At 38.0% G+C, this 15,181-nt stretch overlaps 1 protein-coding gene across 1 annotated transcript in view; it reads right to left on the bottom strand.

Moving 5' to 3' along the window:
• ITPR2 (inositol 1,4,5-trisphosphate receptor type 2) overlaps window positions 1–15,181 on the bottom strand; it is a 498,632-nt gene that overhangs the window by 300,259 nt on the left and 183,192 nt on the right. The window contains exons 22-24 of the mRNA XM_044226478.1: window positions 7,416–7,609; window positions 3,466–3,595; window positions 1,480–1,537 (exon numbers count right to left, since the gene is read on the bottom strand). Of these exons, the coding sequence (XP_044082413.1) occupies window positions 1,480–1,537; window positions 3,466–3,595; window positions 7,416–7,609 (382 nt within the window). The remainder of the gene's footprint in view (window positions 1–1,479; window positions 1,538–3,465; window positions 3,596–7,415; window positions 7,610–15,181) is intronic.

Below are 15,181 nucleotides of genomic sequence, written 5' to 3'. Positions count from 1 at the left end.
GATGACCAACCGTCCCCATCTGCCCAAGGCTGAAGGCAATCCCAGGCAGAGGACTTTTCAGGGCTTGCTCTGGGAAAGTATCAAACAAAGCAGGATGAGTCCCTCACCTCAACATAGACAAAAATAATTTTGGATCAAAAATGGATCCAAAAAAATCTCAACTCTAGTATTGAAAAAAAATACTAAGATGGATGTATAGAAACAACTAACTTTCTCCAGAGCCCTAGAGACCTCTCACCAACAGGTGATGAGCGGCAAAGAAGGACAAGGGCATGGGCATGTGCCCGCACATCCATGTGCACACAGTCATCACCAGAGCCACAATCTGTGCTTGGTATATTTAGATCCTGGGCAAGACTGCATGGGATAAGAGATCCTTTTTTTTTTTTTTTTTTTGAAGTTTAGTAAGTTTTTAAGTTTTTATCTTCTTCTTATGTCCAATTAGCCAATATATGATACATCATTAGTTTGTTATGCAGTGTTCAATGATTCATTAGGTGCCTATAACACCCAGCGCCCATCACAACACATGCCCTCCTTAATACCTGTCACCCAGTTACCGCATCTCTCCACCCCCCTCCCTTCTGTAACCCTCAGTTTGTCTTAAGGTGAAAAATCATGCACTGATTTATTGTCTCTTCCTGGGAATAATGAAATACTTAAATAGGAAAACACAACAAGAACACCAACAAAAACTGTCAAAACAATAAAAAAAAAGTTAAACCAAATGTTCACTAGAGTTAAAAAAAAAATCCTTTTGGGTTCCCTTCTTCATTCTTGTTTGTCTTTCTAACCCAAGAAAAGGCAACAAAGGGCTTGGTGTGAAATTGTTTATGTTCTCATGGCAAATGTGTAAAGAAATGAACGTAAGAAAAAATAATTTGTAGCTTAGACACCTTAGGGCTTTTTTACTTTTCCTTTTTACTGCTATTAGTTTCATTTCTGAGAAAGAAAGAAACAACTTAAAAACAATAAATGTCAGAGTTTCTGAAAACAAAGGAAGGTAGTCATACCAGAGGTATTTTGTTTCCTTTAATCATGGATATTTCCAACTGGAAGAAAATAGATTTATTTCTCAAAAATGAAGTTAATGATAACATTGAAAGAAGTCACTTTCTTGCCTCAAATTTCTCAGATGCAGGAAAGCAATGTTTTGCAAGACACAGTGCTATTTATACCAAGGGACTTAAAGGGCATCCATGTGCTGTCATTATTTGAGGAAAGAAAAGCAAAGAATTCAGGGAAAAGTTCCGTACGCTCATCTCATCTCTCTCGTCTTTTCCCCCTGACCTACCTAAAGAAAAGCTATGCTTTCTCTTCTACAGTAAATTAGCAACTTCATTTCTGGCAGAAATTATGTTGGCAACAATAAAGGATCTAAAATTAAATAAGTATAGGGAGGTAAACAATAACAAAATATCAGTAGAATTCTAAGCAAAACCTTAGCCACAAGGTAAAGATACATAAGTGTTACTATACCTTCCAGCAAACATAGTTTCTGCCTGGGCTGCAATTTCATCTATATCAGGAACAATAGCTGTAAAGACAAATGGCAAATTCCATTCTTTATCTTATCCTATTTAGGAGTCACAGTATTCATATCAATATTAGCATACCCAAAATATTTGTCTTAATTTCTTTATGCCACCAAATATCAATTAACAGTTTAAAAAGTCACAATTCTTAATTACACTTAAAGATCAATGTTTTAAAAGAAGTTTACATTTTAAATCTATATTGCTATAGTCGAAGACATATCTAGAAGGACCATTCAAAAAGCTGCTTCATCTCTCTAGATGTATCTATATGCATCAACTCCACACACGCACACATACATGTAAATATATATTATTTAATGAGGTGATGATATGGAAGGGTGTTTTTCAAACATGTTTTTTAAAGAATCAAAATATAGCAATAATGAACCTTATTACTATATGGTACTTCCAAACAACATGATCATTTTACCCACACTTTCTTCTAAAATTCCATCCCTTCTTCTTATGGGACATTAATTTTTTTATGTGAACCAATCATGATTCCTCACCCACCCTCACCACTAATATTTTGAGGATATCTTTCTCAAAATGTTTAAATAAGTACATTATTTATTTCTTATCCCTAAAGCATAAAAAGAAAACAGAGCAAGATTTAAAAAAAAAAAAAAAAAGAAAAAGAAAAAGCTCTCTCAACCAATGAAAGAGATCAGGTAAATCAGAGAGAACTGGTTTTCTGAGGGTTCCCCTCCATACTTTAATGACACTTAGAGCTTCTATTTCCAGAAGTCTGGCTTCTGAGAGCCAATAATTTTTATGATACTGTCAATGCAACCGCCAACAAGATTTTCTGGTTCTGCCATATCATTCCTGGAAATAGCCCCTTAGGGTTCTATACTTCTGGGAAGCATAAAAACAACACGGTTGCAAAGATACCAGAAGTGCCCTGTCCCTTAGGAAAGCTTAACTCCGTCTACAGAGGCAAGCTGCCCTTCCAATCCTACTAATGAGTCGGAGACGAGGACATGGGTCTCCCATCCATTTTAACTACACCCTTACAATCACTGAATCATTCCTGTCAAATTGATTGATGGGTGAAAAGGAGGAGGATACCTGATATTTTCATGGTGGTTGTGGTTAGAAGAAAATTTCGTATCTGTGTACAAATCCTCTCCTCAGAAAAAGAATTCTGTGACCTGGCTAAATCTTTAATACGACATAGTTTCTAGCCTGCTGTTACTGGCCTGATCCACCCAGAAAAATGGAAATTTAATATTTCTTAGGTTTCATAGGACACTTTCTACAGCCACAAAATTTCCACAACAATTTTTATGCTCTTTCTTCACTATGCTCCTATACACAGAGATAAACTGGATTCATTCTCACATTTTTTAAATGTGAAAAACTGACATAGAGTACCAGTTCATAACCATGCAAAGTAAAAACACACACACACACACACACGCAAAAATACCCCCATTTAGACCTTCGGGGCGTACCATGTCTTTATTCTTCAGTTGGGCAACAGCTTCCTACAAAACATCTTTTTCCCCACAGCTATATTTCATGCAGCTCTTTGATCAAGCAAAAAGGTTCCCTTAGACTTTCACCAAAACAGAATGATGCTTACAAGATTCAAGCTCTGAAACTGGGGAGACCTCAGAAGAAATCCCTGCTCTACTACTTTCCTGATCTTCAGTGAGTCACTTACCCCATCTGACCTCGATTTTCTTATCTATAAAATGGCACGATAAACAGTACCTCTACCTCACTGAGCTGTGAAGATGGCAAAATAAACTGCATTCGAGGGGCGGAGCACCAAGTAACTGGAAATATCCTCCCAGCATCCTAGGCAAGTCTGTTGCTCTGTCTCCATCCCTTCATGTCATTGGTGGATATTATTTCCACATTTCTGTCTCATAGACAAAATATGAAAGCTACAGAGCAAATATTGTCACAAAGGAGCTACCTGATGGTAGTACCGTATCTGGAGAGCCACTGGCAGACGTTTCCGTGTTCTCATTGTTCTCTCCAAATTCCTTCTTGTATATTGACAGCATATACGAGATCCTATAATCGAGTCTGACACTCAGGATAAACTACAAAAAGCATTAAAAAAATACTTTTATTTTCTTAACATAGTGGTTAAAACTACAATTCATTACACCAACAACAAAACTTTAAACGTTGCACATGAACTAATTAGAAATCTCAGTTGCACACATGATTATCAGTCATAAAACCAAGAGAAGTGACACATTTCCATTAGCCAATGTCAGTAAGATCCCAAAGCAGTTTTCTAGGAAGAAGAAAACTTGACTTCCCATGATTACTCTTTGAATATTCCAGATAAAGGTATCCAATGAGTCTGGAAGAAGAGGTAACAATTTTTTGCCCCTTGCAGAGTTACCTTTGGCTCTGGGAGGAGAGTGCTGGAGCTATGGCCTTCAACCACACACAGAAAGGCCAAAATTCCAGGTACAATAGTATGGACTCCGGCTATACCACAGTGAGTCTTGGATCTCGGCTACAAAAGGACAGCCGAAGTAACAGCATCCAAATATACCATGGATTACCTCAATGGTGTTTGTGTTTCCTTGGGTTGTGCAGTTGTCCTTGTCTTCCTTAACTAACACACTGGCAGAAACTAAGTGTCAGTAAGGTTCCCATGTGTGCTAGGCACTAGGAAGAGTGCAAACACTTGGAGCCCATTGCCCTGAAGAAGCCAAAGTCTGAGTTGGGAAAACAAAATATAGCACTGTTAACACAATTAGAAAAGTATTGAGGGCTTGATCATGTAGTATAGAAAATTCAGTGGTGACCCAAGAAAGAAAATATGTGCTGCAGATTTCTGAGTGGAGAAGGGAAACAACAGAGAAGTGGTTTTATACAGGGTTCCCACCCATCCCAGTTTGCATGAGATAAGCCTGGTGTAACATTTTGTCCCAGCGTAACTACTATCTATGCCCCCTGCACTCTGAAAATAGCCTTGTTTGGACAGTGAATAGTAATGGTCACACATGGTACTGTCTGACCTGATCTCCCAGGATCTCTGTGGTTCCTGAAGCAGCCCTGTTCCCCCATTCCTTTCTCCTCCTCCTCCTCTCACTCCTTCTCATACTGCTCTGTTCCAGAAGCACTAGATGCTTCTCTCCTGCCTTCTCCCATGTGTTCAGTGTCTGCCTTACCTTGAATATTCTCCTCTACCCTAGAGTCACCAGTTTTTCCAGATACCCTCCCAGATTCAATTTAAACTCCTTTTTAAACGAAGCTTTCCCTGATTCCCTGTCTAGATCCATTTTTCTCCTTTTTGCTCACCTAAAATATGATTTACACCTGTCTACTGTCAACCTAATACTTCTATTATTGCCTCTGCCTCTCTCTTTCTCTCCTCTGATAGCCCGCTATGCTTCTTATGGGCAGGAAACATGCTCTGTGTCAGCTATGGTCACTTAGGTTCAACAAACATTTGTGAAGCCAGGAACTAAGAAAGGTGCTGAGGGTACAAAAGGGGTGTCAAGGGTAAGCCTTGCCTATGAAGAATGTATAATGAGGAAGGAAAAACAAACACCAAGGAGTTTCTTTTATTACCATGTACTGCAACACATAATGGTTGGGTAGATTCTAACTAAAGAGCATTTTCAAAGCAAGGGACAGATTGTGGGAAAACAGAGCTGAGAAGGGCCATTGGACTTGACAGTCTTAGACGGGAACAGAAACTGGATGGCACATGCTTGAAAAGAAAGGTTTAAAAAAAAAAAAACCTATGTAAAGAGCACATGAGTAAGACACTAATTAATGAAACACTTACTTTCAGTTAGTGAAGATTAGTGCTCACAGTGTTGTATTTTATAAATACATCCCAAAGTAAAACTTTCATCTTCTGATATATTTCATGTATTTAATATATTTAATTTTATTAAATTTTTAAATAAATTTTAAATTTTATTAAATTTTATTTATTAAAATTTGAATTAAATTTTATTAAATTAAATTAAAATTTAATAAATTTTATTAAATATTAATTAATTATATTTAATATATTTAACTGTAAAAAATAAATGGAAGGTAGGAAAGGGCCAGAGGGAAGAATAAAAGCAAAGACAGTTGGGAGAGAACTGAAGACACAGAGAGGGAGGGGAGGCACCTGGGTGCCTCATTTAGGTTAAGCATCTGACTCTTGGAGTGGGCTCAGGTCATGACCTCAAGTTACAAGATTGAGTCCCGGAGCCCCTCTCTTTCATATAAATAAATAAATATTTAAAAAAACAGACTGAGGGAGAAAATGAGAGAGAGAAATAATGAGAGATACAAAGAGAGAGATAGAGACATAAAATGATGGGGGAAAGGCAGGAAGACCCTGTGAAGAGGTAGAGCTGGCAGGAAGCAGGAGATTTGTATGAGGAACATGGCTCTAAGGAAATTCTCTCTTATTTTTAAAGATGTTGTTAATTTATTTGACAAAGAGAGAGAGCACGAGCAGGGAGAGGGACGGAGGGAGAGGGAGAAGCAGGCTCGCCACTGAGCAGGGAGCCTGACGAGGGGCTCCATCCCAGGACCTGGGATCATGACCTGAGCCAAAGGCAGGTGTTTAATGGACTAAGCCATGAAGGCGCCTCCAAAGAAACTCCTGAAGAGGGAGTTTCTAAGACAGAAACATCTGGAAGAGCAGCACATAGGAACACGGACTGGATCAGACCCGTACACAGCAACACAAAAACCAGAACGAGAAAAGAGGCTCAACAAGAAATATATTAAAAGCCCAAAAGAGGCAGCAAGGACAGGTCAGCCCCGCATGGGCCCCACTGCAGTAGCTCCATCTCCTCGTTTGTTAGCTGTCAGATTGTTTTTCAAATGCTAAACTTCCATAACTGTGGGCTAAAACAAGGTCACATATCTTGGAGGTTATCCCATGAGTAGGATGACGGGAAGCTATGGGCTCAGTAGGTTCACAGGTCAGGTGATCACTACTGTTCTCAGTTTCAGAATAGGGGAACCAAGTGATTCTTCAGGGTCATGAACACGGGGTTCGGAGGCCTAACAAAATTTCTCAGGATTCAGCCTTTGGAATTTCTGGAGGAACTGTGAAAAGTTTTATGATTATAAGCCTAGTTGTTTTAAATAAAAATGTACAGATCCTTCCAGGACTACTAACCCACTTCTGTTAGCTCAGTTTACATTAAATTATGATGAAAGACTTAGTAAACTGTATCCAGAATCTTAATAGATTCTTGAAAACTCCAGGCCCCATTCTCCAAATCTGGAATAAATGCTACAATTAAAGTATCATAAAACTATTCCCAAACTTAAAAAAAATGTTAAGAATTCACAGTTACAGTAATAGGGAATTTATTCACTAAACCAGTGGGCATGAAATAATAATTTATCTCCTTTAAATTCATAGAGCTCGGTATTAAACTATATTCATTTTAAAAACATCTATTATTCTCAGCCTCTTGGAAACAAAAACACAAAGAGAGATAGTCCCTTATATAAAATACTGAGACCAATATTAACATTTTTGTTAATAATAAATAAAATTTCATTTGAGTTTCTTGCAACAATGATAAATCTGAATACCTAGAATTATATGCCCAATTCAATTAAAAATACAAATCAAGTTAGAATTCAGTCTCAAGTTTGCCTGCTCTGAAACCCTGAAGTGAAGGTAAAATGAAATCAGGGTCAATACTAAATGAGAAAATGTGTATGAAAGAGGTTTTGTGACCCTCAAAGCACTCCACAGTTGTTAGATATCATCAGAAATACATTTAATGGAAATGAACATATCACTAACATTTTAAATAGTGCCGTTCACTTAACAGAAATAAATGAGATCAATAGCATTTCAGAATATTCCCAGTGATTTGGAGATGCACAACTGGGTATTCGCTCCTTCACTCCCGTTCTGCCACGTACCTGCAGAATCTCAATAATCTTCAGTTTGGTGTCCATCACGGTCACATCTTCATGCTCTATGGGGCTCCCCTGCTTGCCAGGGTGGATGCTGGGCTGAACGTCAGGCACACTCATGGGGAAGATAGAGCCTCGACTGAGTACCATTTGGGTCATCATCTCTCCCACCCCATGGATGGTTCTCATGACGTTGTTTCCTGGCACAAAAAAAAGTCTTTAAGTCAACACACACGCCAGCTGGAGAAACAGGCATCCTACCCAGCTGGTCAGAACCGGACAGCAAGCAGGACCGCGGAAGCACAAAGATGGGAAAGGATAGCACCAGCTCTACTCTGGCTCCTTCCCTACAAAGTACAGAGGCTGCAGACGCATTTCAAAATGACAAATTTTAGGGGCGCCTGGGTGGCTCAGCGGGTTAAAGCCTCTGCCTTCGGCCCAGGTCATGATCCCAGGACCCTGGGATCGAGCCCCGCATCGGGCTCTCTGCTCAGTGCAGAGCCTGCTTCCCTTCCTTTCTCTGCCTGCCTCTCTGCTACTTGTGTTCTCTGTCAAATAAATAAAATCTTTAAAAAAAAAAAAATGACAAATTTTAAAAAATGGAAGTTTACTGTTCTCAGAAATGCTTTCCCAGGATGCACCACAATGAGTTGTGGGAGCTCTGATAACATCCGCCCCAGGTCTTTCTGGAACCCAGGAAGCCCCTACCAGCTGTCACACCAATAGGCTCTTTTACCATAATGTGAATGAACTCTACGAGAAAGGAGCTACAAGGGAGGACACAGGCATTACAGGAAAACGCAGAAGTGGTGGCTAGCATCCTAATCCTACCCTCAACCCAAGGACTTTACAGCTTTGCTTTCATAATGCTTGTGAGAAAAGCTCATGAGGAGTCTTGCTATGACTTCAAAGAAAAAGAAAGAAGAAACAGAAAGTTTCATCCAGAGAAGCATGTTTGCCAATACACTTCCCATTCCTTCATCCAATTGGAATTAAAAAACTCGTATTCCAAATCCACAAAAAGCAATGATGTTTGAGGTAATTAGGAAAACACATTAGTGACCAACATGATCATTTCCAAAATGGGATTGCTCTCTTTCTGTGTCTTCTGAGTTTTTTGTTTTTGTTTTTTTTTTTAGAATGTAAATTCCCTAATCTTTTTTTATTATGTTCAATTAGCCAACATGTAATACATCATTAGTTTTTGATGTAGCGTTCAGTGATTCATTAGTTGTGTAGAACAGTGCTCATCACCATATATGCCCCCCTCTATACCCATCACCCAGTTACCCCATCCCGTCACCCCCGCCCCTTTGTAACCCTCAGTTTGTTTCCTGGAGACCAGAGTCTCTCCTGGTTTGTCTGTCTCTGATTTGACTTCTCATTCATTTGTCCTCCAATAAAACTGCACATACCCTCACGCCTTCCACTGACCACAAACAGCTGAACCCAAGGATCCTCCGGACGCTGCTCCAATCTGTTCTCCAGCCTGACTGTTGTTTCTCACTTCTAAGTTCCCACAACAAGCAGCCAAGAGCCAAAAGAACAACTGTATACTTTTCTTTTGGAACACTGATCTTTGCTTTATGTGTGTTCATGGAGCTTTACCTCAAGCAAAGGCCCAAGAATCTGGCAAATAATTTTCCTTTCCCTGAGTGTCTCAGGGTGTAAACCAAGAGAAATGGAAATGGCAATAAGATGGGATGAGATAAAACTCTCAGCTCTAAGTGAAGAGTATAAGTTATAGGGATACCTACAGGACCAAAAGGCAAATAAATAAAGGAAAGGAAAATATTGAAAGGATGACTCAAAATAATCTTGATGCTCTTGCACAGACCAACCCACAAATATCAACAAGCCACTGGTAATCACTGTGAAAAGCGAAATGCCTTTTAAAACTTACTATCTTATCCATATATGAAATTCATGTACAGAAAAGAGAGTGGGACTCAAATAGTACATTTTGGAGTAGGCAGAGAAGGAACATTTTTTTTTTTTCCTGGAGTGGCATCTTCCAGGCAAAAAATTAACTGGTTTTCCTTCTGAGAGTCTATGAACTTTATTTGACTGCTGTTGGCATAAACCAAAAAAGAAGGGCGGGGGGAGAAAAAATGTATATGAAAGGTCATTTCCAAGTTTAGACAAGATTGAGATAAAGAATTCGAGAAAGCCCTGTTTTCCAGGAGAACAACCTTGAGGCAGAATACTTCATTTTCTGCGGTTCTCAGGCAATCACAGCAGTTGACTACTTCCAAATCCCTCCACTGTTTGCTACGTGGATTGCAGGGAAGCACATCTGGAGGTTGGCAATGGTTTTAGGTCACCAGTGTTTAACCAGTACATTTCCCGAATTTTGACTCGAGCATATGTATGTTTTAGCCTCCAGGAGATGATTTCTCACCACTAACACAGAACAGGCTCCTTTGTTATTCCTACCCCTGATTCACACAGAAATCCTTGGCACCCAGTGTTTGCATCTTACTTAGATTTGCATGGAAAATAATCATTTAATCCAAGTGATTATTACACAGAAAGTTAGCCCAGACAATTCTTTTCCCCAAATACAGATCCTGTCACCAAGGAATTAAAATCTAGAGGCCAGAACCATAATAATACGTAACACATGTTGTCAATGACATGGGGTGGGGGGGTTCATTCTGGTTCTACCACATCCTTAGATGCCTGTGGCACGTGGTCACCACAAAACTCTCCTGACTTCTCCATGTATGGCCAACTGCGAGGGCTCAAATTAAAAGATGCTCTATTTTCTGGAGTTGCTTGGTGGTGATGAGAAGTGCTTAAATTGTGAACTATCACAGCTTGGAAAACCTAAGTCAAATGCCACATAAATCACACACATGCGAATCTCCCAAGTATCCATTTCTCCAGAGAAAAATTCCCAACTCTAGACTATTGAGATAAATCAGAGGCCATCGTTTTTCAACACTGCCAAAGAAGAAAACTTACCATTTCTCCTCTCAATCATAATTAGTTAATACTACTAAAAAGTTTTCAGTGGAAAGGCTACTGTGTAACGATATAAATCCTCTGGACAGATTAACCCATAAAAATTCAGCTTTTCTATGTCTTTTATATTAACCCAGTAGCCAGAATTTATATTTATATGTAAAGGGTGTTGAGATAGTTTGAAAAAATGTTAAACAAAAATAAGAAAGAAGGAATTGCTTAGAAAGAAAAGGCGGGGGGGGGGAGGTTGGGGTACCAGGTGATGGGTATTATAGAGGGCACGGATTGCATAGAGCACTGGGTGTGTGAAAAAATAATGAATACTGTTTTTCTGAAAATAAATAAATTAATTAAAAAAAAAAGAAAGAAAAGCAGATGGACTTTTCAGGTCTTTTTATTACATGATTGCACGGATAGTTTTACCCATCCTAATTCCCTCAAGAGAAAAACCCGAAAGTAAAAGCATATACAAAATGCCTAACAGGAATGGTGGTTAGGAGTGGATTGAGAATATATTGTTTGTTTGTTTGTTTGATGTTTCCAATGAGTCAAGATCCCATTACCAATCTCAGAGAAATAAAAAGCAATGAGAGATCCACAGAACCGGGAAGGTGAGCTGACCACACTTTAATTGTACCTGTTCAGAAGTCATATTACTGCTTGTGAGCATTACTACACTCAACAATCATTAAGAGTTCAGTGGATTTCTAGAAAGCATGAGAGAGTCAACAGAATCTTACTTGATTGAAATTTACCTTATGACTACTGGTATTTTATTTTATTTTATTTAAAGTCATCTTTATGTGTTATCTATTTCTATTAGAAATACCTAACACAAGAAACAATCTTTTGAATTTTCCAGTTGTTTAGATTTCAAGTAGACATTTCTGCAACCTTCTCAGCATTTATAAGAGATCATAGAAATATTTGATTAGAAGAGCTCTGTGAATAATTGTTCACAGCAATTTAATTGTTCGGTGACTACTAAAGTCAGCTCAATGTTTTATAATAGAAGCTAAAGAATGGATAACCCAAAAACTGTTCTTCCTTCCCTGAAACATATTTTCATAGTTGAATTTGAAAAAGAAAAAGAAGGAAAAACGCATTTGTTGTTGTAATAATTCATTTGAAACAGAATGATGTTAAACCATAAAGACCGGTCTCAGGAAATCTTCCTCCTTCCTATCCCCGCTCAGCAGCTCCTTACAAACCTCCACTTGCTGGAAGACACCTACACTTTAGAACTAGAATGGTTTTCTATTTTGAACATTCTCTGGAGCAGTGCTTCCTCCCAGTGGTTGAGGGTCTAGTTTTAAAGGACTTTTCTATATGCAAAACAAACAAAAACATTAACACAAGATCAAAGCCTTAATGAAGCTAGTGATACAAGCAGAGCCATGGGTACCATGGTACCAACCTGGATTAAATGGAAAATCAAGATTTTACACCCTAAGAAGACAAAAAGTAGCCAGCCTTCCCAGTTCAAAATTAGATCACAGGATTTTAGAGAGCTGGATAATCTAGCCTCCATCGGGTCTGTAAGCCTTATGCTGGACCTGCTGGGAACATGCTGTTCTGCTTAGAGTTCTCTTAACTAGATGGTCACTCAACTTGCTTTCTCACTTATGCTTATGATTTCTGGTACAATATCACCTCGTGAGGTAGACCTCTTTTGGTCACCCTCTCTAAGGAGGACTGCATCACTCTGGACACACACACCTGCTTTACATTTCAGCCATGCCCTTATCGCCATCTCAGGGCATATTTTATATTAGTTTATGTGCTTCTTGTACATACTCCCCTCAAAAAAAAAAAAAAGACACGAAAGCTCCATGAAAAACCAAGATCCTGCCTAGTTTACTGCTCTATCTCCAACACCTGGAATAGTGCCTGCCATACAGGAGTCATCCAATAAATGTGTGCTAGATTAATGCACTAATAAAAGAAAAAAAGACTTGATAAGCAAATGAATAAACAATGAATTCCAGAACACTGAAAAGAAATAAAATAAAATATAAAAATTTTTTAAAATGAGATTGACATTTTTATTTTAAAAATGGGATCTTAGTATACTAAAAATATTCCATCTTTCCTCAAGGTGAGTTTTTGCTTCCTCTCCTTTATATTTTCCCAAATTTTCTAAATTTTTTTCAAAAAGCGTATGTAACTTCATGTTCCTTGAAAATTTGTTCATTAAAAAGAAAAGAAAGAGAAATAAGACGGATATTAGTGAGATAAGGGGAATCATGAAATCTGCCCTCATCAAGGGCAAATCACATCCCATGTACTTTGCTAGGCCACATATACGCTCACAGTAGGTTGGGGGCTTAGGGGACCCATCCCGCTTTACTCAGCCAGAAAGTGGCAGAACTTCAGAGAGAGAGGTCAACAGATATCAATATGCAGGTTTTTTCCCCCAAACCATGCTGCTTTGCTAATAGACAATCACCTAGCAAGTTTCCAAAGATTTTACACTCAAACTCAGAAAATCTAGCAAAGGCAAGAAGCAAAGATTCTCTTTTTTTAATAGTTTTCTTTTCTTTTCCTTTCTTTTTTTTAATTAGGCTCCATGCCCAACATGGGGCTTGAACTCATAACCCTGGGATTAAGAGTCACATGATCTACTGACTGAGCTAGCCAGGCACCCCCAGAAAGCAAAGATTCTAATTAAAACTGTGCAGTAAAAATGTGAAATTACTATTAATCGTATAATGAATTTGGTCACATTATCCCCAAGTGAACTTATCCAACCAGTTTTTATTACATATGATGGGCCACACACTACTTGGAGCATTTTATTGGTGCTGCACAACTTCATTTTAAGGGCAGCTCTTGCTCAGAAAGTATTATTAAATAACCGATGTTCATCTGGCTCTGTTCTAAGGACAGTGGGGATGGGAGGACATAGGAAAAATAGAACTAACAACATGGCTAGGAAAACATAAAACATAAAATATATCCATAAAAATTTTTAAGAAGAAATATAAGGCAGCTGAGAGTTATAGCATGGGCAGGATAAAGATTCTTTAAGAAATTTTTTTAATTTAAAAAAAAAGTTTTGGTTTATTTGTGTTTTTGTTTTTTTTTTTTTAATTTACTGAGAGAGAAAGACTGCACACAAGCAGGGGGAGGGGCAGAGGGAGAGGAAGAGAGAATCTCAAGCAGACTCTGCACACTAAGCTCCAGAGCCCGATGTGGGCCTTGATCGTGTGACTCTGAGATCGTGACCTGCACTGAAATCAAGTCTGACATTTAACCAACTTTGCCACCCAGGGGCCTCTAAATTTTTTTTTAATTAAACTTTTAGTTTAATTTTTTTAATTATTTTAGGTAAGGAGGGTGAAGGGCAGCTTCACTGAAGAGACACAATTTTGAACTAGGCTTTGAACAGAGTTGAAGATTTAGATTAGTATGATCTTCCTCAAATTATTTCACCATCCTATGTATATACTCTTAATCTAACAAAATATGTTCCAAGTCCTGTGAGAATAAGATTGTATAATACGTACAAAAACGTCATGAAGAATAAAAGGTATCATATAATTATAACGTATTACCTCAAAATGAAAAGTGGAGGACATGTGCATGTTTTCACTACATCTCTTAAAAACAATTATTCTCCATTTCATCATGTTCTGTTAGAGTGACCACCATTCTACTAAGGAATGCATGGTTCCTTCATAGCTCATGATCTCTTACACTCTGTCTTGACTGACATACAATATCACCTCAAAAAGAAGACTTTCAGAGAAGTGCTTTATAAAGAATACTCAGTGAACAAAATAGACAATATGACACCAAATTTTTTTATTCTAAATAAATACTCATTGAATAGAGTATGCTGATAAACGATTTACACATTCCAGCCTTCCAAAACCTTAGAATTTGAACAAAGCAAAACCTATTGAACACACACTACCAAAATATAGTAATGTTATTATCCATCTTTTTTTGAATATCAAGTAGACTGCCTAAAAGAAAATTATTTCCCATCCCACCCACACTCTAAAGAAGTGTTATTCAAAGGATGAATTTAAAAAGCAATTCATACAAAACAGTGGTTGAGTTCTACATCCTACTTTGGATTTCATCACTGTCAAATACTGACAAAGGCATTTCAATATTCCAAACCTCAAGATTTTAATTTGCAAAGCTGATTTTAATTCTTAACTGTTGGTAATCTAACCAATAAATGAATTTACATACTGTTTTCAATTGAGATACAATTTAGATACAATAAAATGCCCAGATCTTAAATGAAAGTTTTCAGCAGTTCTGCTGAAGAAGGACACACACCCCTATAAACCCACATGTCATCCAGATACCAAATGTTTCCATTACCCCAGAACCTCTTGTACCTTTCTCCAGTTCCTCTCCTCTACCTTCCCCCTCACCACCACCACCAAGAGCAACCACTATTCTGATTCATCATCACACTATAGATACAGGCATTAAATAATGTAGTTTCATAGGTATGATTTTACTTAAATGATCATAACCAAAGAGTACTAGTACTAGCACATCAATCATTGTTAAATTTCAGAGAGGTTTCCAGCTCCTTGCTGCTGTACCATTGCCTCAACCAGATAAGTATTTTTGTTGCTGACTGGTGAAGTCAAAGACAGCATGTTTCTTAAATGCAAAGGTAGCATGAAACAAAAAAGATAACTAATATAGTGATTTATTCCACCAAATCCCCAAACTACACCAAAAACATGATAAAATCAAAACAAAATGCCCTGTATTTAGAACCCCAAAAAACCAACTAAAGTATCTGTAAAGTATCTGATGGGAAAATATGAAAT

The sequence above is a fragment of the Neovison vison genome, chromosome 12, assembly GCF_020171115.1.
Source record: "Neovison vison isolate M4711 chromosome 12, ASM_NN_V1, whole genome shotgun sequence".
Taxonomy (NCBI): Eukaryota; Metazoa; Chordata; class Mammalia; order Carnivora; family Mustelidae; genus Neogale; species Neogale vison.
The sequence above is the reverse complement of the archived record's forward strand: the minus strand, read 5'-3'. Positions and strand labels throughout refer to the sequence as shown.